Source organism: Mustela lutreola, chromosome 2, assembly GCF_030435805.1.
Source record: "Mustela lutreola isolate mMusLut2 chromosome 2, mMusLut2.pri, whole genome shotgun sequence".
In the NCBI taxonomy this organism is placed as follows: domain Eukaryota; kingdom Metazoa; phylum Chordata; class Mammalia; order Carnivora; family Mustelidae; genus Mustela; species Mustela lutreola.
The window spans coordinates 18461659-18484215 of record NC_081291.1 but is presented as its reverse complement, the minus strand read 5'-3'; the positions used below and the strand labels follow the sequence as shown (position 1 = coordinate 18484215).

Below are 22557 nucleotides of genomic sequence, written 5' to 3'. Positions count from 1 at the left end.
GGGTCAGGAGAGGGTTTCTATGGGCTGTGGGGGCTCTGTTGAGGGTCTGTGAGGATAAGAGGGGAGGATAGGGGGCTTTGGGGGAAGGGTTAGAGGAAAGGGGGTTCAGGAGGCTGTAGCAATGCTGTGGGGTGGCTGAGAGGATGGGGGCTCTCTGGAGGGGTTGAGGGCCTCCATGTGAGTTCACCAGGGAGCTCTGTGGAACGTAGCTCAAGGAGAGGCCCTCTGGGAACAGACAAGGAGCTTCTCAGGGGTCAGGGATACTCCAGGTGGGTTTGGGGGCCCCGTGGTAGGAGGGAGGGACCCAGATCTGAGAGTCTGGGCTGAGAACTGAGCCCCGCTGGGGGCAGTGGGTGGGAGCAGCTCTGGCTATAGCTCCCCTCACCTGGCAGGTTCCTGTCATACTCCAAACCCCCAGCCTGGTCTGGTCCTGATTGTGCCCTTCTCCCCCTCACACCCACAGGGCACCAAAGGAGAGCCTGGTGACAAGGGTTCAGCCGGGTTGCTGGGAGCTCGTGGACTTACGGGACCCAAGGTCAGCCCCACCCCAGGCATAGACCCAGAACCACCCATCACACACATCACATCTGTCTTGTGGGTGTCCTCTGATCGTTGGAGGGTTTCCAGTCTCCTTTGCTGTTGGCCGCATGTGTGTTCACATAGGATGTGTGTGCAGCCTGGGAGTCCCCGTGAGTCATGGGGGACAGTCACACTGAAGGACTGCCCTCCCCCATCTGTGCTTCCCACAGGGTGAGCCTGGCATTGCAGGGAGCCCGGGTGACCCGGTAAGTCGCCCACGCTCCCACAGAGATGCTCTACCCCACAGGGTCCCTGTCCTCATGTGCTGGCCTTTGACCTTACAGTGGTGTCCTCATGCTGCCTGGGGGCCCCTACCTTCACAGTAACTGCTGTGATGATCCCACATGGTGACCCCTGCCCTCGGGAAGCCCTGCCCGTGCAGCAGCTCTGGCCTCCGGCAGTAACTCTCACCCCATGGCGTTCTCTGTTCCTCTCATCCAGAATGATTCCTCTGGATCCCCCCTAGTTCTTTGACTTCATATTGACCCCTCTCCTCACCAGGGATCCCCAGGAAAGGATGGAGCTCCTGGTGTCCGGGGAGACAAAGGAGATATTGGCTTCATGGGTCCCCGGGGTCTCAAGGTGGGAAGGGGGGCCGAGGTGTTTTCCTGGCCGGGGCGGGGGGGTTGATGTTGGAGGGCAAGGTATCTGGGGTCAGAGGTCAGATTATCTGGGATCAGATGTGGGGTATCATGTTAGGGGTTGGAAGGTCAGAGGTTAGAGTGTCTGAGGCCAATTTGAAAAGTGGTTATGTGATCAGGGGTGACCAGGTGATCTATCTGGAAGTGACTTTTCCAACTGCTTCTTCCCCACAGGGTGAACGAGGGGTAAAGGGAGCCTGTGGCCTTGATGGAGAAAAGGGAGATAAGGTATAGAGGTGATGGGGATGTGGGTGGCTGCGGGGCCTGGGCTTACGTCTGACCCCTCCACCTGATGCCTACAGGGAGAACCAGGTATCCCAGGCCGCCCTGGGCTGGCAGGACGCAAGGGAGATATGGTGAGTGTGGGGGCACCTGGGATGGGAAGAAGATGGGTGGGCCAGGGCCCAGCTCATGTTTTCTCTTTTCTAGGGGGAGCCAGGGGTGCCGGGCCAGGCGGGGGCCCCTGGGAAGGAGGGCCTGATCGGTCCCAAGGTACGGGGTCTCTCAACAGTGGTTGTAAGGGGGTCAGAATGGGGCAGGGAAGATCATAGTAGGGTGATGGGGGTTTCATGTCGAAAGGGTTGTAGAGAGTTGGGACATTGGGGGGCGTAGAGTGAGGTTGGTCTTGAGGTTTAGGTCGGGGTCACAGTGGGGATTTAGGATGAAGGGACAAGAGGTGACGGTGAGGAGATGTGTATCAGGGCTAGGGGGCAGGCAGTAGGGGAGGCTGGAGCGTCCATATAAAGAAAATAGGTGAAATTAGGACAAGGGGTAGGATAGTAAAGTTGGGGTCATGGGGAGCGTGGCAGACTGAGGGTCCTGGGAGGGTGGGGTCACGGGTGCTTGGGGCATGGAAGATTGTGGCCATTGGGTCAAGGGGCTTGCGGCTGTTGAGCTGAGGAGTCAAGGCAGATGGTCTCTCATGCTTCTTTCCATCCCCAGGGTGATCGAGGCTTTGATGGGCAGCTGGGACCCAAGGGTGACCAGGGCGAGAAAGGGGAGCGGGTAAGTTAAGACCAAGGTTATGGTAAGCTAAGGACACTGTACTTTCTGGAAGTGCTTCCATCTTTGGGGGCTTTGATCCCTGACTCTGACCTGTCTCTCCACAGGGGCCCCCAGGAACTGGGGGCTTCCCAGGTCCTCGGGGCAGTGATGGCTCTAGTGGTCCTCCTGGGCCACCGGGCAGTGTTGGTCCCAAAGGCCCTGAAGGACTTCAGGGCCAGAAGGTAAAGAGCTCCTAGTCTGACTCCTGACGCCTGAACCTCCCCGACTTCTGACTTCTGCTGTCTCTGACTGGTCTCTTGATCCTTGCGTCTGATAGGGTGAGCGAGGTCCCCCTGGAGAGAGAGTGGTGGGTGCCCCTGGAGCCCCTGGGATCCCTGGAGAGAGAGGAGAGCAGGTGAGTGGGGATTCCTGGGCATAGGGCCGGAGACCAGGGTGACCTCTGGCGTCCTTAAGATCAGAGGTCACAGCCAGGTCCCATCCATTGTGCATAGGGGCGGCCAGGGCCCCCCGGCCCCCGCGGGGAGAAGGGAGAAGCCGCGTTGACGGTAAGTGTAGGCCTGGGTGGCCTGGGCCCCACCTCCTGCACCCAGGACCCCCTGGGCCTGGGCCTGTGACTCAGGGCTGCCTCTCCATGCTCCCTGGATCATGGGCCTCCTGTCTCTCCCGTGATCCATGGGTGCCTCATAATCCCCTGTGGTCTTGTGCTCCTAGGAGGGTGACATCCGAGGCTTGGTGCGTCAGGAGATGAGTCAGCATTGCGGTGAGTGCGGCCCAGCCCAGAGCCTCCTGGGTCCCGTTCCTACTCCATCCATGGACAGGCAGGGTCCCCAGAACTTAGGGGGCTGGAGCAGTCAAGGAGATGGACAGAAATGGATAGAAAGGCAGAAGGACGCCTGTGCTTCCAGACAGGACTTTCCCATAGGGTCCCTAGCAGCCTGGTGTGGCGGTGCGTAGAGGGTGGAGGTGGGAGCAGCCCGCTGGGCGTCAGAGAGTGAAGCTCTGTCTGCTCCGGTCCGTCTGTCTGACTGCTCCTGTACCTTCTCCACGCCCCGCGGTTTCTGACTCTCTCTCTCTCTGTCCCCCTCCCTCTCTCTGTGTTTCCCACCCGTTCTTTCTCTCCCTCCATCGGTCTCTCTGTCCCTCTCTCCTGCGGTCCTTCTCTGTCCATCTCTGCCTCCCTGGCTGTGTCCCTCTGTCTCTCTCCCTGTCTCTGTTCCATCTTTGTCTCCTGCTGTCTGTTCTTATCTCTGTCCCTGCCCTCCTCTGCCCTCTCCAGCCTGCCAGGGCCAGTTCATCGCATCTGGATCACGTGAGTCATTTTCTGGGATCTTCTGCTCCCGCAACTTTGCTCATCCCAGACCCTCCTGTGCCCATCACCTGGGTCCACTCAGCAGGGGCTTGGCTGGGTGGCCACCATTATGACCCCAAGGCCCTTGCCCCTTGCTCCAGGACCCCTCCCTAGCTATGCTGCCGACACTGCAGGCCCCCAGCTCCACGCCGTGCCCGTGCTCCGGGTTTCTCATGCGGAGGAGGAAGGTGAGGACAGCTGGATGGGGGGTGGAGGGCCCGGTGCACGGTGCACGGTGGTGGGGGCGCAGACCCATGCAGCATTGCTCCTGCATGCAGGGCAATGCCGCGTGCATGGGGCAGCATGGAGGGCAGAGTGCAGACTCGGCACATGTGTGGGAGACCCGGGCTGCCCGTCCTGCCCCCAGGGCTAGGGTTGGGCAGCGTGAATGTGGCCCTGCGGCGGCCTCGCTCCCAGGACCCCTCACCCTCTGTGCAGGTCAGGTGCCCCCTGAGGACGACGAGTACGAATACTCTGAGTACTCCGTGGAGGAGTACCAGGACCCGGAAGCTGCTCCAGCCGGCGCCGGTGAGAGTGGGGGCCGGCCCGGAAGGGTTTGGGGACAGGCGACAGACCCCAGTCCCTCTCTGACGGCCTCCGGCTCTGCTGACCCCCTGACCCCCACTGGCCCTAGACCCCTGCTTGCTTCCGCTGGACGAGGGCTCCTGTACGGCCTACACCCTGCGCTGGTACCATCGGGTGGCAGCAGGTGGCACAGAGGCTTGTCACCCCTTTGTCTATGGCGGCTGTGGAGGGAATGCCAACCGTTTCGGGACCCGTGAGGCCTGTGAGCGCCGCTGCCCGCCCCGCGTGGTCCAGAACCAGGGAACAGGTATGGGCTTACCCCTCCACCTGGGACACTGAGCCCACCCAGATCAGGTCCTGGTCAGGGTCTCAGGTCAAGAGCCCCCTCCGATGGGGGGCCTGGGACAGATCCCCAGACCAAGGAGCTGAACTGAGAACCCTCGCTGTGGGGCCCCCTCCATGCTCCCTCCTCCAGGGACCTGAGTGAGGATCCCCTCTGTGAGGCCAGACCCCACCCCTGTCGTGCCCCTAGCTGCCCCATCAATCCTTTGCCCGGTGGCTCTCTGGGGCCTACGTGCTGTGTGAGGCCAGATGGCTGAAGGCAGCTCCTCACTTGCCACATCACACCACCCCCCCAGGTGCTGCCCAGAGCTGAGGCCTAGATGACCAGCTGAGACTCAGCGTCCCCTGGAGGAGTCCTGCTGTCCCTCCCCTTGGTGCTAGAGGCCTGTGTGCACGTGAGCGTGCATGAGCGTGTCCGTTATTTCAGTGACTTGGTCCGTGGGTCTAGCCTTCCCCCCTGTGGACAAACCCCCATTGTGGCTCCTGCCTCCCCAGCAGATGACTCAGTGTGGGGGTGGCTGTGGGCAGGGAGCTGATGTGACTGCATCTGACCCGCCCCTTGACCCAGGCCTATGATGACATGGTGCTGATTTGGGGGGGGCATTAAAGCTGCTGTTTTAAAAGGCTCCTGTTGTGACTCTTTGGGGAGATGGGGGTGGCAGGGGTCAGGTTTGCCCTGGAAGGGCAGTACTATCCTGCATGGGTGCACAGTCACTCTGTCTGGCCCTGGCCTCTGTCCTGTGACCCTCAGTCCCCAACTTGTCCCCAGAAAGGCGTAAACCAAGTGGGGATTGAGGACACGGCCCCCCAGGAAGGGATGAGTCAGAGGTGGGGGGCTGCTTCTTGCCAGGGGCCATGCCCCAGCTCCTACCTCAGGGGGCTGAGAGAGATAAATGGGCCGTGATGGGGGCAGAGGGCCGGACCACAGCACCGCACGGCTGGCCCCAGCCACGGGCAGCCCCGTTGGCCCCACCTTGTCCTGGAGGAGGCTGCTGCTGGTAGGACTGGGGTGGCTATGGGTGGGATGGGCAGGGCCTTGGGGGCTGAGTGGATCTGGGATTTGGGCTGGTGGAGGTCTCTGGACCTGAGGGGGCCTTGGAGTCTCAGGCTTGAAGACCCCCTTCCTGCTCTTCCCTGTCCTGGATCTGTGGCTCCCTCAGAACTCAGGCTCCTCTTTTGCCCTTCTGTGTTCTCTCTGTGTCTCTGCATCCCTATTTTTTTTTTTTTAAGATTTTATTTATTTGTTTGAGAGAGAATATGTGTGCACGAGCAGGGGGAGGGGCGAAGGGGGAGGGAGAAGCAGACTCCCTGCTGAGCAAGGAGCTCAACGTGGGACACAATCCCAGGACTCCTGGATCATGACCTGAGCCGAAGGTCGAACTGACTTAGCCACCCAGGTGCCCCCGCATCCCTATTTGTATCATGTTTTTCTTCCAGTCTCCCTCTATTCTGGTTTGTCTCCTCCCTCTCCTCTCTCCCTTTTCCCGTTCCCCTCTCCAAGAGTATCTCTATCTCTACATCTAGATCTAGCTGTGCTCTCTTTATCTCCTTGGCCCCTGCTCTGCCTAGCTCTGTCTTGATTTCCTCAGTCTCACTCTGGCTGTCTAGTCCTTTCATCTCTGTCTCTTCTATCTCTCTCCCTTCCTTGCCGGGCCTCTCTAATCTCTGTCTCTTTCCCTGGGTCTTCCTGTCTGTCTGCTTTCCCCATCTGTCTTCATCCATGTGCCATGGCTGCCCAGAGCCCCTGCCCTGAGCCTCTTTTTTCCTCGCAGCCTGACCACATGATGACCAGGTGGGCTCTGCTGGTGCTGATGGTCCTGACGTGGGGCAGGGCCCTGCTTGTCCCTGCGACCCCTCTCCCAGCCTTCCAGAACACTTCCCAGGCCACTCCCCACCTCGTGACCTCGGAGAGCACCTCAGCCAGCACCGCAGGCCCCTCCAGTGCTTGGGGCTACCCCAGCCCCGGCCCCCGCCCAGGTCCCCGCATCACCCTCTCACTGGATGTCCCCATTGGCCTCCTGCAGATCTTACTGGAGCAGGCTCGGGCCAGAGCTTTGAGGGAGCGGGCTGCCACCAATGCTCGCATCCTGGCCCAGGTTGGCCGCCGCTGAGCTGGAGAGTGGGGGTCGCAATGATGGGGCCACCCTGGATCAGGAGACCTGGAAGGTGGCGGCAGAGCAGGACGGCACTACATTGGGGCATGGGGCACCCGGCCACCGCCCTGTGGGGTCACTGCCAGGAGGTGTCATATCACAGCTGAGTGCCTCTCAGAGCCACGGTGTATCTGGACAGCCCCGAAGGTTGCCAGATTAGGGGGCGGCCAAATGGAGTCTTGCCACACCTGGAGCCCCGCAGACTTCCAATATGTCTGGACAGCTTGGACACTACAGCGGAATGTCAGTGCTGAGAGGAGTCTCGCCACGTCTGGGTGCCCCACGGTCAAAAAGCATCCGGACACTCAGTGTGCTTACTCTTGTGCCACTTTTAGGAACCTCAACACAGCGGCCCGAAGTGTTATCTGAGACCTATCTCAGTCTGCCTGAGACCAGATCTACAGGTCTGCCCCGCCCCCCAGAGGTCACCACACAGGGAAGTGCCCGTGGAGGGTCACACACATGTCTTGTGCTCCCGGAGGCAGCTCCCATCTCAGATGAAGGGGCCGCCAGGGGCATCTCCAGGCACAGGTGGCAGAACTCAGGAAGTCTGTGGCGGGGGCAGCCTTGCCCTGTGGCAGGCGTGTGCGTGCATGGATGACTGCTTCTCTGTGGCTCTGACAACTGTGACTGTGTGTGGGCAAGATGAGGGCATGGGAAGGGGCGGTGAGGAACAAGGGCTTGTCCCCCAAACCAGCATGAAGTGCACTCAACGCACAGCCAGGCACTGTCCCACCCACACGCCTGCACACCCAGCCGTGGCCCTTGGACACACGTGGCTCAGGCTGCTGGGACTCCAGCCTGCATTGGGACAGCCAGCTCTGCACCTCCCTCATCCAACTGTCCGGAGCAAAGGTGCTCGTCTTTCCAAGCCTCAGCTTCCTCCTCTGGAGAGCACAGTGATGCCAGCGGGCTTCTCGTGAGCACGTGGTGATGGTATACGTGAAGGTTCTGGCATGCAGGAAAGAGCTCAATAAACGTCATGCCTGGAGAATGGGATGAACGAGGATCACAGTCGTGTGCGCCCAGGCAGGGACAGTCAAGGGCTGAGTCACCGCTGGCTACCCTGCTGCTCTGCCCACTCTCCCCACCCCCGCCCCACTTCACCAACCTGGTCCCCTAGGTGTGGAAGGACTAGGTTTTCTCTAATCTCACACCACCAGCTCCATTGTGGGGCTGGAGATGGGACAAACCTTCTGAACGGTGTGAACAGGCTTGCCTGCAGATGGGGCAGAAACTGTAGGTAGTGTGGACAGCTCTGGCTGGAGACAAGGGCAGACCCTGGGCAGTAAGGACTGCTCCGGCTGTAGAGGGAGGCCACACAGGGCGGGAGCACTGCTGCCTGGGCTGGGGGCACTGTTGATCTCTCAAGTTGTGAGGCCCTGGGGGGCGGGCCGGGGGCGGGGCTGGGAAGGCGGGGCCACACGGGGCACACCGCAGCTCCCTCCGCTCCCGGAGGGCGGGGCTGCCCGGCTCCAGGCTGCAGGGGGCGGCGGCCCAGGGCCAGTTCGCTCGCAGGATGGACAGAGGCGAGGAGGGAGGCAGCGCCCTGACGGACCCCGGGTCAGGGAGCAGCAGGCGGGGTAGGCATGGGCGGCGGGGAGCGGGTGGAGGGGATTGGGGGAAAAACCAGGGCGCAGTGGGGGTGGTGCTGGAAGAGGTGCGAGGGTGTTGGGGGGGTCTCTCTAGGTGTAGGGGTGCTTTGAGGGGGCATCAGCCTGTCAGTGGCAAGGAGGAGGGGGGAACACCGTCGCCTTGCAGGGGAGTGGGGGGAGCTGGGTCAAGGGGGAACTATAAATATCTTCTCCCTCCAGCCCAGAGAGAGGGACAGCCAGCTGGAGCTGCCTGCGGCGCTCCTGCTCTGCCCTTTGCTGGCCTCCAAGGGGTCATGTTTGTCCAGGTCCCCCCTGAGGGGTCACACATCATCTTGGGGAGGCCCAGAGGCTCATTTGGGAAATTTTTCATATGAAGTGGCTTTAGCCCTTGAACCAGAATTTCTAGGGCACCTACTGTGTGCCTTGTGTGGATCCTGACTGCTCTAAGCACCCACTCTGTGCTCTGCCCTGGTCATGAACGTCTCTGAGCCCTTACTGTGTGCCTCGGCTGGCCCTGAGTCACTCTGAGCACCTACTGTGTGCTCTGTGCCAGCCGGAATCAGCAAGTCAGACCAAGTGGGCCACGGTTCACAGGCTGTTGGGTCGCATGGCTCCATACCGCCAAATTGGAACCTCATCCCCAACCCCCATGAGCTCTGGGCCCAGGGAGATACCAGGGATGATCCTTGGCTTGAAGTGGCCAGAGGAAGCTGGAGCTCCTGGGAATTCCCTGAACCTCCCAGTGGCAGCAGAGGGGAAAGGAGGAGGGAAATCAAAGGGAAGGGAGGCAGTAGAGAGCAGCCGGCCCCTGCAGCCTGCCTGTCTCTGTGCAGGCCTGGGTTGTCAGTGCACGGGTTGTTAGTGTGCGTGCACGTTGGGCTCTGTGTGCATGCTTCCATGCATCGGCATGTGAGTCTGTGTGGCATTCACTGAGGTCCCTGGGCCTTTATGCTGCAAAGTCTGGCCAGGACTGACCAGCAGATACAGGGATGAGGAAGAGTTTGAGCAGTGAGAACTGAGGATCTAGGACTTCAGCCACCCTAGAGCTTGTAGCCAGGGACACTGGAGAGAGGTCCAGAGGTCACTGCAGAGGGCACCACTGGAGCTAACAACGGGCAGGCCAGACAGCTTCATGGAGGAACAGGGAGGCTGAGCCCATAGTCACACACCAGTGCCTGCTGACGCCCCAGTACACTTTCCACCACATCACTTTGGGATGCCCCAAGGTGGGAAAAGCCATAAAGGTTGGCTGTTCTATTGGGCATCTACTGATGCTGGGGAAGCAGAAAGCCAAGAGAGCCCTGGAGGGAATAAACCAGAGCCCAGGTGTAGGGGTGGGAAATGTGGTGACATGGAAGATATGAGGTTTTGAAGGGCTAGGAGTTCATCTGAGTCCATCCTGCATTGTGGGCTGGCTCTGTGACCCTGGGTCCTTCTCCCCTCCCTCAGTTTCCTACTTGAGAAATGGGCAGGGAGATGAAGAATATTCTTAGAGCAGAGGTAGACTCTGGCCTTGGGGAGGAGCCCCATGCTTCTCTTGCTGGTAACCTGTGGCCTTCCACTGGATATGGGGACTTGGGAAGGTGTGTTTGGGTCAGCCCAGGGTCAGACTGTTTGGGGAAGAGTGGGAGGTACAGAGCTGCCCTCTTCCTGGGAGGCTCAGGTCAGACTGGGTGTGGGTGTGGGGACAGTTTCCTTGAAATGACCCTGGCATCCTGCCCTGCTCTGGCTACCCCCTATCCCCAGCCTTTGACTAACATCCCAGGAGGGCTGAGGAGGAGAATGGGCGGGCCAGAGGAAGTGCTGGGTGTCTGTGGATGGTAGAGCGCGTAGCTTTTGCAATAAGTTCCCGTGGTTGGACAGGGCGTGGGTGGGTGGCGACAAGGTCTCTGAGGTCAAGGTGGCCCCAGATGGCCTTGGCAATGGCTAGGAGACAGACAGCAAGACTGCCTGTGTCAGGGACAGAATGAGTGGCTTTGGAGAAGTAGGAAAGTGGGCGGGTTGTCTCAAGTCCTGCTCATCAGGACCTGCCCATGGGTGTGCTGGGAGCTGTCTTTTCGTGGGTGGTGGGGGTGGCGGCGTTGAACACGGCAGAGAAGGATGAAGGAGGAAGAGCTCAGCTCTGGCTGGAGCAGGGCATTCCTCCCCGGGGTAGGGGGCTAGAGCTGGTTTCAGGGTGGGTCTAGGTGGGCTTCTGCCTCCCAAAACTTCATCTCCTGTGAAGGGGGCAAGACATCTGTATCAGAATTATCTGAAGGGTCCTTGCCAGGCTCTGAAGTGCAGAGTAGAGACAAGTGTGTGGCAGGGAGGTTAGAAGGAGGGGGTGCCACACCTGGGGTGCGCTGGGTGGAGACTTCTTCTCCGTGCCCCTAGCCCTGGCTCCTGGCTGGCCCACTTTGGGCAGAGGGAACCTGAGGGTGCCATGATTCTGTCTGGGGCTTTTGTGGAGGACATCGCTAGAGGGCAGGTTTGAGCAGGGTCAGTGGGGCCCCAGGACAGAAAGTGTACAGAACTTGGGAGAAGCTGGGCTGAGGAGACAAAGAAGACCCAGGGTTCCTGAACTTCTGGATTTCTCCCTTACCCTTTGCTTCCACTGCATTCTTAGAGACAGGAGAGAGATAAGTAATACAAATGGTATTGCTTATGTGCTTCAGAATGGATTTCTCAGACACTGACACATTTTAATCTATACCAGAATCCTGTCAGGTCAATGATGTCCACATTCTATTTTCCTAATTTTAAAATATGCAAATTTACAATTTACAATTTAATTGGTAAGAATGAAATCCTGTAAGAAGTAAGATAGTGCCAGAGTTCAGGGAGTCCCCAAGAAGCTTGGTTAAAAGGTCCTGCTCATGTGCTCCGGGTGGGCTGGAGTTTAGCCTGAGTTCCCCAGCGGCCAAGGTAAAGAGAGGAAACAATTTTGAGATGTCCCTGTCCATGAGGTAAAAGATTTTCTGGCGTGGTTGGGCCGGTCACTCCAGTGGGCGAGGAAGAGTCCTGGGTCGGGACGCCCGGCTCAGGGGCGGCTCAGTGGCGCGTCGGTTGAAACTGACATAACGCAGGGGCCACCAGACTGGTCCTGACCAACTGAGACCTGCGGGTCAAGCAGGCGCAGCTCCTTGGCATGCAGATCCCTCCCTCCTGGCCGCCCCCGCCCACGCCCGCCCAGATCAGTGGTAGCAGTGAGCGGAACCAGGGTGCCTGGGGGCAAGGCTGCGCAAGGCAAGGCGGTGGATGAGGCCGATGCAAGTCTGCGCGGTCCGGGCTGGCGTGCTGGGCTCCTGCATCCCGGGCAGGTTCGGCACCATCCCGGCCTTGAACCTGTGGGGAGCTGGGCATGCGCGTCCTCGATCCCCGCGTGAAGGGCGGGCCTGCCGGGTACAAAACCGGCTGGTAGGCGACTGGGCATGCGTGGTCGGAGGCCGGGCCCTCTTCTGTTGGGGTAGGGCCTACTGGTTCTGGGGCGGGGCCTGCCGGGAGTTGGAGCGGCGTCTCCGCGGCTCGAGGAGGGGCGGGGCCGAGGGGCGGGGCCTCGAGTGGCCCGAGGTGGCCCGGCTGCTGGGTCGGAAACCGCACAGTCCGACTCATCAAGTCCAGGTTATGGCGTCCCCACGGGAATTGACCCAGAACCCCTTGAAGAAGATCTGGATGCCGTACAGCAATGGGCGGCCCGCTCTGCACGCCTGCCAGCGCCGTGGTGAGGCGGGCTCCGTGGAGAAGGGCAGGGTGGTGCCCGGGGATGGGTGGATCAGGCGGCCTGGGCCAGGAACAGGTGGGGAACCGAGAACAGGTGAAGCTGCTGTGGCTGATGGTAGGGGAGCAGGAACCGGTCGAGAGCCGGGCACAGGTGTGGTAGAGCAGGGGGCGGAGGCAGATATGTGGCCATGTCTCCCCTCGCTAAGGACTAGGTCTGGCTACCATCACCTCCAGGAGGCGCCGGCCGCTCTCACCGAGTCTCTAACCACCAAGTCAGGCCTGGGGAGGATTCGGAACCTCCCCCTACCATTCACTTCAGGCCAGAGAGCGTGAACCGTGTCTGAGCTATGTTGGCCTTATGGAAATCGCTTGACCTCTCTGAGCCCAGAACTTTCAGAGGCCCAAAGGTGCGCCAGTCCTCCAGTGAGAGGAAGGTGGCCCCTTGGCCTTAACTACGCACCTCTGGGGCTGAAACCAAGCTTTGGGAAGAAGTTCAGGGAAGTGCAGTTGTGTTGAGGATGAAGAAGGTGGGAACACTGTCTCATATAAACCTGTCTTTGTGTCCATGGGGTACGGTGCACCCTGCAGGGTTGTGGGGGAATGGTAACGTTAGAGGGGGAAACGCCCAGGAGACATGCTGACATTCGTGGGATTGTTAAGGGGCTCACCTTTCCTGGGATCCCAATGTTTAATCCACTTTACTTGACTTGCTGCTTGTCCTTAAGAGAGTCTGCAACCTCCTATTGCCAAGAAAAACAAAGGGGTTTTTTGTTTGTTTTTTTAGGAGTAGCAAACATTATTATGAATTTACAAGTTGTCAAGGACCTCAGAGAACATCTCGTCCAACTTGGGTAACAGATACAGAAATGGAGATCAGGAGATTGTGCGATGTGCTAAGGTCTCTCTGTACTCCTTGACCTCTGCTTGGGCATGATAAGGGAGGAGAGAGTGTTCTGTTCTTGTTTGGCTTTGAGGCCAGCCTGGAGGCCTTGGCTTTGACCAAGATGTAAGTCCTATGGGTGGGCTGTGTGTGTCTCTTACTACACTAGGTCCTGTTAGGGGGTGGTCATGGTTTTGACCAGGCATTCTGGTGGGTCATGGCTCTGACCATGATCTAGGTCTTGGAAGGATTCTTAGGTGATGATCAGGCTCTTTGGCCTGGGGCCATGGCTTTCCAGTCAATACTTGGTCCTGAGAGGCAATGGTGACTGCCTAGCCAGCCCTCCTTCCAGGCTTTTCTATGGAGGGGCCAAGGCCAAGGCCCCTTGCCCTTGTGCTTCTAGCCAGTCTGTGTTGTCCTAATGAGGAGGTGGCCACTGTTATTACATAAAGGGCAAGAAGTCAGAACCTGGGCTTTGAAGAGCCACATTGTTGCTCAGCTGTGTGACCTTGGGCAAGGAGCTGACACTCCTTGCTAGGCCACGGGTTCCTCATCTGTGGGATGGAGACAGTCATTGTCCCTGATCCCAGGAGCTGCTGTGAGCCTCTTCAAGGGGAGATGCTTGGTAAGTGGTGGCAGGTGGTGCTGTCATTTCGTCACCATCCTTCTTTGCTTCTCAGTACCTCAGAGTCAGGAACTGAAGCATCAGCTGTGAGCCAACCCCCATTCCAGATGGCAAAGATGCTGAGGCTCAGTGGGGAGGGGCCTGTGTTTCTCCAAGCTCCAAGGATGCGGTGAAAATACGGCTCTGGCCTGAGCACAGGGGCTTGTGTGTGGCCCTGTCTCAGGCTGTTACAGTAGGTGAGATTCTGGACTGGCCCAGCACAGGAGGGCTTCCTGGAGGAGGAGGCACCTAAGAAACCAAAGATGAGACCTGCAGATTGTATGGGGATTTGGGCCCCGGGTGAAGGTCCCTGAGTTCACAGCGGAGAGTAAGCCATGAGTGAACATGGAACCTGTCTGGGCAGCACCCACAGTCCCCAGAGCCTGTGCATGTAGCCATGTAGCATTTTACCTCCTGCGTAGTAATTTATAACTTGGTGGAAGACCCCAAGGACGGGTGGGGGATGGGTGGAAGTTGACCTGATCAGAGGCTGTACAGAGAAGAGGCTGTAGAGGCCCATGGCTGGTCTGTGCTGTGCAATCAGTTATCTTTGGGTGCCTAGTCCCTGGAGGGCACCAGAGGCTGCTTGGCTGTGCCTCTTCTACCCCTACTCTCCGTTAGCAATTCTTTTTCCTTTGGGGAAATTCAGGCTACACATGAGGGCGTGGAGCCTGTTACCTTTCTTCATCACTGACCCCTCACCTCAGCCCTGGAGGAGCACTGGGGACAGGTGGGGCAGGGGCTGAAGAAAGGACTCAGAGCATGCCAGAAAGAATGGCACTTGAGATAGCTTTTTTGGCAATAAGGTAGCAAGAACTTCTTGGCTAAGGACATGACTGGAATCGGCACAGGACAACAGGGGAGATGACTTTCTGTCCCCTCTGAACAAGACAGTTGTGCCAGATTGCTTTCTTTTAAAGAGTTCTTTTTTCCCCAGCTTGGCCCAAGGAGACATGCTCAGGAGCAGGTGCAGTTTTGGAACCTTCTTTAGGGCTTGCAGCGGCCCCTGAGGTGGTCTATCAGAAAGTCATCACAGGATAGCACCAGCCTTGTCTCGGGCCCCTTGATTCCTAGGGCTCTTGCGGCCCTAAGCAAATTTATAGGAAAAGGAACCAGTGAAGTACATTGATTGGACATGTCTGCAAATCTCCTTGGGCACATAAGCCTCATGTTCTGCTGTCTAATTGCCCAGTGCTGAGGCTCTCGAGGGGCCCAGAACCCCAGCTTCCCTGGTGCTTATGCTCTCTGTTCAGGCCTGGTAGTGTGTTCCCTCTTGTGGGCCTCAGTTAGTAATTCCTCTTCTGCTAGCTTGCTTATGTTTTGCTGTTGTAAGCAGAGCTATTGCAAATACACGTGTACTTTGAGCTTTCTTTGGGTCATTTCCTTGGGAGCTTATCTTGAGGAACGGTGTTGTTAGGTGATTTATTGCTTTTGCTCCCAGCCCTGGTGGACCGCCCTACCCGCCTTCTGCAGTTGGCCGTGCAGGGGGCCGGGGAGGGGATCCTGTCACCACACAATGGGGGAGGAGGCCAGGGCTGTCTCTGGGAAGATAGGAGATGTGAAGAGGGGGTGTAGAACCCCACTCCTGAAGGCCTGGGAGAGCCCTTCAGGGAACAGTGGGAAGGAGGGAAGCTGTCTGGGTGTGCAGTCTCCCCTACCACCCTGTGCTTAGCGGCCGACTCACTGCACTTTGCTTGCTTGCGAGCCCTGGCCAGCTGTTGTGCAAACAGCACAGGCCCCAGTGTCACTGGCCCTCAGGACACAGGGCCTTGCTTAACTTGCTTTTCTCTCACCTTAGCCAATGTTGAGGTTTTTCTGCAAGTTCCTGCTTGCTCACTGTCAGCCTGTATTCTGTGGGATCCTGTCCTTCCCTTGCCTGAGGCTTAAGGTTTAGGTCACATCTGTCCAAAGGTCATGTCCAGTCCAGGAGCGCTGCAGCCCCCACTGGCACGCAGGGCCTTTTGGTTCTCTGTGGGACCTGCCTGGAGACGGACAGATGCCTCTGTGCCCTAGGTCCCAAGGGCAGTGGATGCTGAGGTGCCCCTGCATCTCAGGGTGGGGCAGGTGGCTTTGGCTTCCCAGATACACTCTGGCTTTTACCTGGAGATAGAGTGGGGCCTCACTGAGCGATTCTCATCCCATTTGACAGGTGAGGACACCAAAGCTCAGAATTGCCAGTCATTGTCAGAGTCCAGATGGGAACCCAGACCTGACTCCTGAGCCCCAAACGGGGCTGCCCCTGGGGCCTCTGTGCTCCAACTCCAGTGAGGGGTAGGGCCCAGCAAGCTGTCCAAGAAGGGCTGCCAGGAGACGGCATTTGCAGAGCCCCGGGGGCAAAAGAGGGACAGTGACAGGTCCCCACATGGGCCACCTGTCTGTCTGCTATGGTTTCACATGGCCTATGTGCTGGGGACGGTGAAAGGGAAGCTTTCTAAGGTTTCTGTGGTGAGGCCACACTGAAAGCTGAGCTGGATCACGTGAGGCTGGTAGTTCTGCTGTCCTGGTGTCTGTCCCAGTGGGCCAGGGTTTGGGGATGCTGTGTCCAGACCCGTCCCCACCTCTGGCCTCGGCAACTTCTTGGGGTGGGGGGTGCTGACCAGCCGGCATGTGGGATGGTGGCAGGTGAGCTGTGTGAGGGACAGTCCTTGTGGACATTGGTCTGGGTCTCTGGTCTCAGCCCCGTGGCACTCACCCTGGGGAATTTCAAGATGCTGCTCCTCCTCTTCACCCCACAGTTTTTGAGCAGCAACTCTGTGCCAGATTGCATGATCCTGAACGGCTCCGGCGCTGCAGGGCTGCTCTCTCTCCAAGTGGTCAGGTGCAGGGGGCAGACCCATGGGTGGGGTGACCAGGATTGAGGGAGTGTGCCAGGGTACCATGGAGGTGGCTAGGAGGCAGGGCTCCCTGAAGAAGCAGCTTTTGAGCCGGGCTTTGTACCAGATGAGGCAAAATTCCCAGCGGGGAGGATAAGCAGTGGAACTGTGCTGGCAGGAATGCTGAAAAGGTTAAGTGCGGCCGGGTGCGGATTCCGGGATGACAGGTGGGCGTTGACTGTCTCCCAGCCTTTGTCTTTGTCTGTCTGTTCATTCAGGGGTGGGGCAGGTCCAGCTTTATATCTGCAGTACCCATCAGGATAAGGGGCTGAGGAGATTCTGCTGCAACTGCTGGAGCCCAGACAGGCCTGGGCAGCAGGGTTATGCCAGTGGTGGCTGACACCAGGGTCTTAAGGCCAGGAGGCCTGGCGGGCCCATCTGATATCCTGTGGCAGGAGCAGAGGGAGGGGCCCACTGGGAGGTGTCCCAGCCCTTATCTGCCTCCTTGCCTTTCAGTTTGCATGACCAACTGCCCAACGCTCATTGTCATGGTCGGCCTGCCCGCCCGGGGCAAGACCTACATCTCTAAGAAGCTGACTCGCTACCTGAACTGGATTGGTGTGCCCACCCGAGGTGAGACTTGGCCTGGGATTCCAAGGGGGCCTGGGGGCTTTGTGGGGGAGGGGAGGGGAAGAGAGAAGGCTGGCCTGGGGTGGGTCAAGGTCAAAACTGGGGAGGGCTGCTGCTGTGTGAAAGCTGAGCCTTTCTTTCCCCCAGAATTCAACGTTGGCCAGTATCGCCGGGACATGGTCAAGACGTACAAGTCTTTTGAGTTTTTCCTTCCAGACAATGAAGAGGGCCTGAAGATCAGGAAGTGAGTGTGTACGTGTGTAATTATGTGTGTTTACATAGAAGACCTTGGAGCCCAGATGCCCAGCTGCTCCTGAGCCCTGGCCTTGCTCTGCCCCACTGGGCTATGACAGGGTTGGTCTTCTGATCTCTCAGGGTGTGGTGGGGTTGGGGATATGGGGACAATAGGCAAGGCTATAGGGCCTCTTTTTTTTAAGATTTTATTTCTTTTTTAGACAGAGAGAAAGAGAGAGAGCATGGACAGTGGGGAGGGGCAGAGGGAGAAGGAGCAGCAGACTCCCTGCTGAGCAAGGAGCCGGAGGTGGGGCTCAATCCCAGGACTCTAAAATCAGGACCTAAGCCGAAGGCCGACCCTTAACCTACTGAGCCACCCAGGTGCCCCAGGGTGGCACCTTGGCGGCTGGCCCTCCCTGGGATTTATGAAACCTTAGTAAGGACATCCTATGGGAGGGGAAGATGGGGCTTCAGAGAGATTGAGGAGACCTAGGACAGGTCATGGGCAGGCTGCAGAGACCTCTCACTTGCTTACCCCAAGCCCTCCACTGGCATGGCCTCTGATAAGGATGGGAGCCTGAGTGGGTGCGGGGACACAGGCCTCCGCGATGGGGCAGAGTGGGGGAGGGACCACCTTCTGGCACAGAGCGGGAAGGATTGGGCCCAGAACCGTACCCTTCCTACCTGATAAACTGTATATTTGGAGCATATTTGACATTTGCTTAGCATGTTCTTGGCATGTGTAGGACAGGCCTCGGCTTTGCTTTCAAGTGGCTCAGACTTCACCCTCCTGTTCTCATTCATGAGATGGGAATTTGCAGACCTCCTCCCTTCCCCGCCCCATTCACACTCGAACCAAGAACACCAACTGGTGGTCTGGGGATCTGTGCTCTTTTTGGCAGGTGTCAGCTGAGGGATCAAGAAGTCTCCTTACCGTTGCTTGGGGTTCGGCCATTGTGCTAGCGCATTTAGCAGAGGCTGGCCCAGCTCTAGTGACCTCCCCAAATCAAGCAGAGCTCCAGGCCAGAAGCTCTGCTTTTGTGGCCTAGGCCTGGATACTAGGCTGCCTGCTCGGTCTCTGGCCACCAGGGGGCAAGAGCTCCCCACTGTGGGGCATGGCCCTGGTGCAGCAGCACCAGGGAAGGGGAAGGGGAGTCTGTTGTTCAGGCCTGTGGCCCAATTGTGGGTGAAACTGGGGGCAGACTCTTGTGACCCAGACAAAAGGGAGGGGACTGGTATTTGCACTCCCACTTGTATGTTGGGCGCATGCTGCCCGTTGTCACTCCTCCTGCCCATTTTACAGGTGAGGAAACTGAGGCTCAGGAGTCTCACATGAGATAACACATTTCTGCCCAGAGCCCAGACTTGAATCTAAGCCCACACCACTGAAGACTTCCGTGTCCATCTTTCTAGTGTTACCCAGTTAGTAGGTCAGAGGTTGTATCCAGTGCCAGTTCTGCAACAACTTCAAGCTGTGGGCACCCACTAGCTGGTTTGTCTTCTCCTGCGTGGGGGCCGGTGGTGTCACCTCACTCTCCCAGATGGGGAGGCATGGTCTGAAAGTGATGGTGTTGCTTGGGATCACGCAGGGTTTGAATCTGAAGCCAGGCCTGTCTAAATCCAGAGTGTCTGTGGGAAGAATAAGGGAGCTGGCCCTGCCAGGGCCCACCAGTAATTCAGCTCAGGCCTCCTGAAGGTAGGAGTATTGGGATTAACTCAGAGGGGGAAACGCTGACTTGGAGAGTTTGGGGAGCTAGGGTAGGGTGGCCCAGATGGAACAGAGGCCCCAGTGGGAGAAGCTGGGGGTGGTTCACTGGTGCCTCCCTGCAGGCAGGCCCTCTGGCTATTCCTGGAAACCCTCTCTCCTGGATCTGAAGGCTAGCTCTGGCCCCTGGGCTTCAGGACCATTTCCCAATAACCAGCCCAAAATGCCCACAGGTACATGGCAACACAGAAGGATCAGAATTTTTAAAATGGGAAGCCTGAGAAGGGAAGGCTAGACTGTCCAGAGGCCTGGGTGACCCCAACACGTTGTTGAGGTCCCTGGGGATACACAACGTTGATGTCTGTCCCTGACACCGGGCACCGTGGAAGGTCCAGGGAAGGCATACAAAGTCACGTGTGCACACGCAGGTCACGTGAACACACGTGCCATCGGGCACACTTAGTCTCCTACCATACATGAGCCTGTGTGCACATACGCCCATGGGCACATGCTTGTGCATCTAACAATCCTATTCAGGTCTGTCTTGACACGGTCCACCTGGAGTTAGCATCAGTCTGCACAGGGGAAGGGCTCAGTCCCACAAGACTGTCCCTGCTTCACACCCACACCCCCATACGCTCGGGCTCCCGGGATGTTGGTCCCACGTCTCCACTGGAGCCCCGAGATCCCCCTCACTGGGTGTTGCCTCAGCCAGAGCAACCTGCCAATCTTAGTCCAGGATCCAGGGCATTCACAGAGCTGGCCAGAAATGGCTTCAGCAGTGCGTTGCCCAGACTCTCAGAATTCAGAGTTTTTCTTGGCAGAAGAAAGCTCTTTTGTGTTTTTAAATATTTTATTTATTTATTTGACAGAGAGAGAAAGAGAGAGAGCACAAGTACACAGGCAGGCAGAGGGAGAAGGGGAAGCAGGTTACCCGCTGAGCCGAGAGCTTGATGTGGGGCTCAATCCCAGGACACTGAGACCATGACCTGAGCCAAAAGCAGAGGCTTAACCCACTGAGCCACCCAGGGGCCCCAGAAGAAAGCTCTTTAAAGTTTTAACCAAAAGACCGGCTGGGGTGCAAAAAGGTCACAAAGAGGCATAGGAGCAGAACTGCTTCTGGGGACCTGGACTCAGCTGTGCCACCAAGTTGCCCCTAACCCCAGCAGCCGGCCCCCTGCTCTGCCTGGCCTGTGCCTTCATGCTCAGGCCCTGGGGCCTGGCTGGTGAAAGGCCCTACAGCTCCATCCTTGGATGTGCTGCAGGTTTGTGTACCAAATCCAAAGATCAAACAAATGGAAGAACTTTCTAACTTTCTAACTTTACTCTTGCATCAAGAAAGTGTAGGTAGGGGCACCTGGGTGGCTCATATGGTTAAGCGTCTGCCTTCGGATCAGGTCATGGTCCCAGGGTCCTGGGATCGAGCCCCGTATCGGGCTCTCTGCTTAGCGGGGAGCCTGCTTCCCCACCCCCACCCCCAGCTCTCTGCCTGCCTCTCTGCCTACTTGTGATCTCTCTCTCTCTGTCAAATAAATAAATAAAATCTTTGGGGGTAAAAAAAGTGCAGGTAATAGATAGAAGGCTCGAGTGATCTGCCTGTCTCCAGACATTAGAGGAGAAAAGGATAGTATGAGGAAGACCTTACGTATGGCAGCCCATTTCGCAGCAATAAACCAAAAGGCTGAGATGTTCTGAAGGCGATATAGTTGATGGTTAGTCATGGGGAAGATTTCGTCTTCCAGAGGGTCCGTGGACATAGGTGCAAGAGGCAGAGACACAGCACCCTCCTCCATAAGAGTTTCACATATTTGCTCTTCCAGGAAAGCAAATGGAATATTAAGTATAATGTCGCCCTGGGGGCCAGCAACACCAGCCCCCAGCACTCACACACAAGGAATCATCTGGTTTTAAAAGTGCTTATTTTGGGGCTGCCTGGGTGGCTCAGTCGGTTAAGCATCTGCCTCCAGCTCAGGTCATGATCCCTGAGTCCTGGGATCGAGTCCCACGTTGGGCTGCCTGCTCAGCTGAGCGTCTGCTTTTCCCTCTGCCTCTCGGTTTCCCTCTGCCTGCTGCTCCCCCTGCTTGTGCTCTCTCTCTCTGTCAAATAAATAAATTCATTAAATCTTAAAATTATATATATATATCCCCAGTGGCCAGGAGCACATAGCCTTCGGGTTATAGGAGCAGAGTTAGCAAAAGTACTGAAAAGGACCTCAAGGAGAAAGAGACCTTGAGAAGGGTAGGGGCCCCAGGGACTGGGCCCTTCCTGGTCAGGGTAGGATGTGTCATGTTCTGTGGCCCTCTAGGGCTGACCCTGTGTTTTCTCTTCTGAAGGCAGTGTGCACTGGCAGCCCTCCGTGATGTCCGGCGGTTCCTCAGTGAGGAGGGGGGCCATGTGGCGGTGAGTGGGACTGGGAAGCCTGCCTACATCCACCCTTTTGCTTGTCAGGTGCCTGGCAGGGAGGGGAGGGTATATGTTGCCTACATCCACCCTTTTGCTTGTCAGGTGCCTGGCAGGGAGGGGAGGGTATATGTGGCTACAGCAGCCTCTGGCTGCCAGGCCCTGAGAGGAAGTCTACAGTCGCCATACAGAAGGAAGCCGCAGGCTGGATGTGTGCTGGGAATTTCCCTCTGGACTTGTGGTTGCATTTGACCTAGTAGGTCTCCCTTCTGGATACTCAAATTGTTGGTCACCACATGGGGTGATTGCGTTACCTAAGTCTTGATCAAGTGTGATTTCTGCTGGGCTGGAGAGAATCCTGCCGCGCATTTAGTGGCTGTTCCTGGAACCTGCTGAATCCTGGGTAATGGAATTCCAACAATGTGCTAGCCCCTCCCGTCAGAGGGATGGGTGGGGCCAGCTTGAGCCTGGGCGTCTATAGGAAAGGCCCCTCTCCTCACCCTATGCAGGAGAACACAGGAACTGCTTTTTCCTTCCTTTTTCCTCTTGGAGGTGTGGTTCCTGCAGCTCTTAATCCCAGCTCCACCTGACTCAGTCCCCTTCTTGGTCTCAGGAGTTCCCACGTCCTGGCTCCCCAGTTGAAGCCCTGCTCTTGGCCCCCGTGTCTTCTTTTTCCTTGACTCACTGACTTGTTTTGTTGGAGCTCATCCTCCAGTAGCTTCCCAAGGAAGGTACTTGGGAATTACCTTGCATGAGATCTTGCTTGTCTGGCAATGGCTTTTCATCCTCCTGTCTGATGGTTGGGTTTAGGTGGGAAGTATTTTTTCCTTTAGAATTTCCACAGCATCGCTCTGTTGTAGAGTTGGCTTCTAGAGTAGTGTGGAAAAGCCTCATGGCGTTCTGATTTGCTGATCTTCCCAAAAGTTTCGTCTCTTGGGGCTGCTCATGCCCTTTTCTCTGGGGAGAACTTGACGGCTTTGTGGTCTCCTCCATTGTGCTGGGTCCCAGGGCCACCCTTTCTAATGTGAAACTCTTTTCTAACAGGTCAGGGAAAATGTCCTATTGCTTTAATAAACCACCCCCACCGGTTTCTGACAGTTGATTTTCTGCTCCACTCCCAATTTTCTGAGCTGCTTTTTCGAGAACTCCTGGTGGTTTCATGCTGGACCCGAGGCCCAGTTATCTTTTTTTTCTCTCCCGATTTCCTACCTCTGTCACTTGTGGTCTATTTTCAGGGAGACTTTCTTAACATTACTGTACAAGTATCCAGTTGAATTTTTTTTTTTTTTAAGATTTTATTTATTTATTTGTCAGAGACAGAGGGAGAGAAAGCGAGTGAGCGC

The 22557-nt window shown here is 57.4% G+C and overlaps 3 protein-coding genes across 4 annotated transcripts in view; all 3 read left to right on the top strand.

Annotated features, from left to right (window-relative positions):
* Positions 1 to 5066, top strand: part of COL7A1 (collagen type VII alpha 1 chain) — a 31472-nt gene extending 26406 nt beyond the window's left edge. The window contains exons 104-119 of the mRNA XM_059160824.1: positions 464 to 535; positions 750 to 785; positions 1081 to 1161; positions 1395 to 1448; positions 1523 to 1576; positions 1650 to 1712; positions 2163 to 2225; positions 2330 to 2446; positions 2542 to 2619; positions 2717 to 2770; positions 2937 to 2985; positions 3502 to 3534; positions 3675 to 3761; positions 4012 to 4101; positions 4208 to 4405; positions 4737 to 5066. Of these exons, the coding sequence (XP_059016807.1) occupies positions 464 to 535; positions 750 to 785; positions 1081 to 1161; positions 1395 to 1448; positions 1523 to 1576; positions 1650 to 1712; positions 2163 to 2225; positions 2330 to 2446; positions 2542 to 2619; positions 2717 to 2770; positions 2937 to 2985; positions 3502 to 3534; positions 3675 to 3761; positions 4012 to 4101; positions 4208 to 4405; positions 4737 to 4753 (1146 nt within the window). The 3' untranslated portion in view covers positions 4754 to 5066. The remainder of the gene's footprint in view (positions 1 to 463; positions 536 to 749; positions 786 to 1080; positions 1162 to 1394; positions 1449 to 1522; positions 1577 to 1649; positions 1713 to 2162; positions 2226 to 2329; positions 2447 to 2541; positions 2620 to 2716; positions 2771 to 2936; positions 2986 to 3501; positions 3535 to 3674; positions 3762 to 4011; positions 4102 to 4207; positions 4406 to 4736) is intronic.
* Positions 5067 to 6224: 1158 nt separating this feature from the next.
* Positions 6225 to 6551, top strand: UCN2 (urocortin 2). The gene has a single exon (XM_059165174.1). The coding sequence runs from the start codon at positions 6225 to 6227 to the stop codon at positions 6549 to 6551; it is 327 nt and encodes a 108-aa protein (XP_059021157.1).
* Positions 6552 to 8072: 1521 nt separating this feature from the next.
* PFKFB4 (6-phosphofructo-2-kinase/fructose-2,6-biphosphatase 4) overlaps positions 8073 to 22557 on the top strand; it is a 34040-nt gene continuing 19555 nt past the window's right edge. The window contains exons 1-4 of one of the 2 annotated variants that reach the window (XM_059160823.1): positions 8073 to 8176; positions 16761 to 16877; positions 17022 to 17118; positions 21148 to 21214. In XM_059160823.1, coding sequence (XP_059016806.1) covers positions 8113 to 8176; positions 16761 to 16877; positions 17022 to 17118; positions 21148 to 21214 — 345 coding nt within the window. In that variant the 5' untranslated portion in view covers positions 8073 to 8112. Of the gene's footprint in view, positions 8177 to 11700; positions 11889 to 16760; positions 16878 to 17021; positions 17119 to 21147; positions 21215 to 22557 lie in introns of those variants that run through there. The other variant, XM_059160822.1, reaches the window with a different exon arrangement.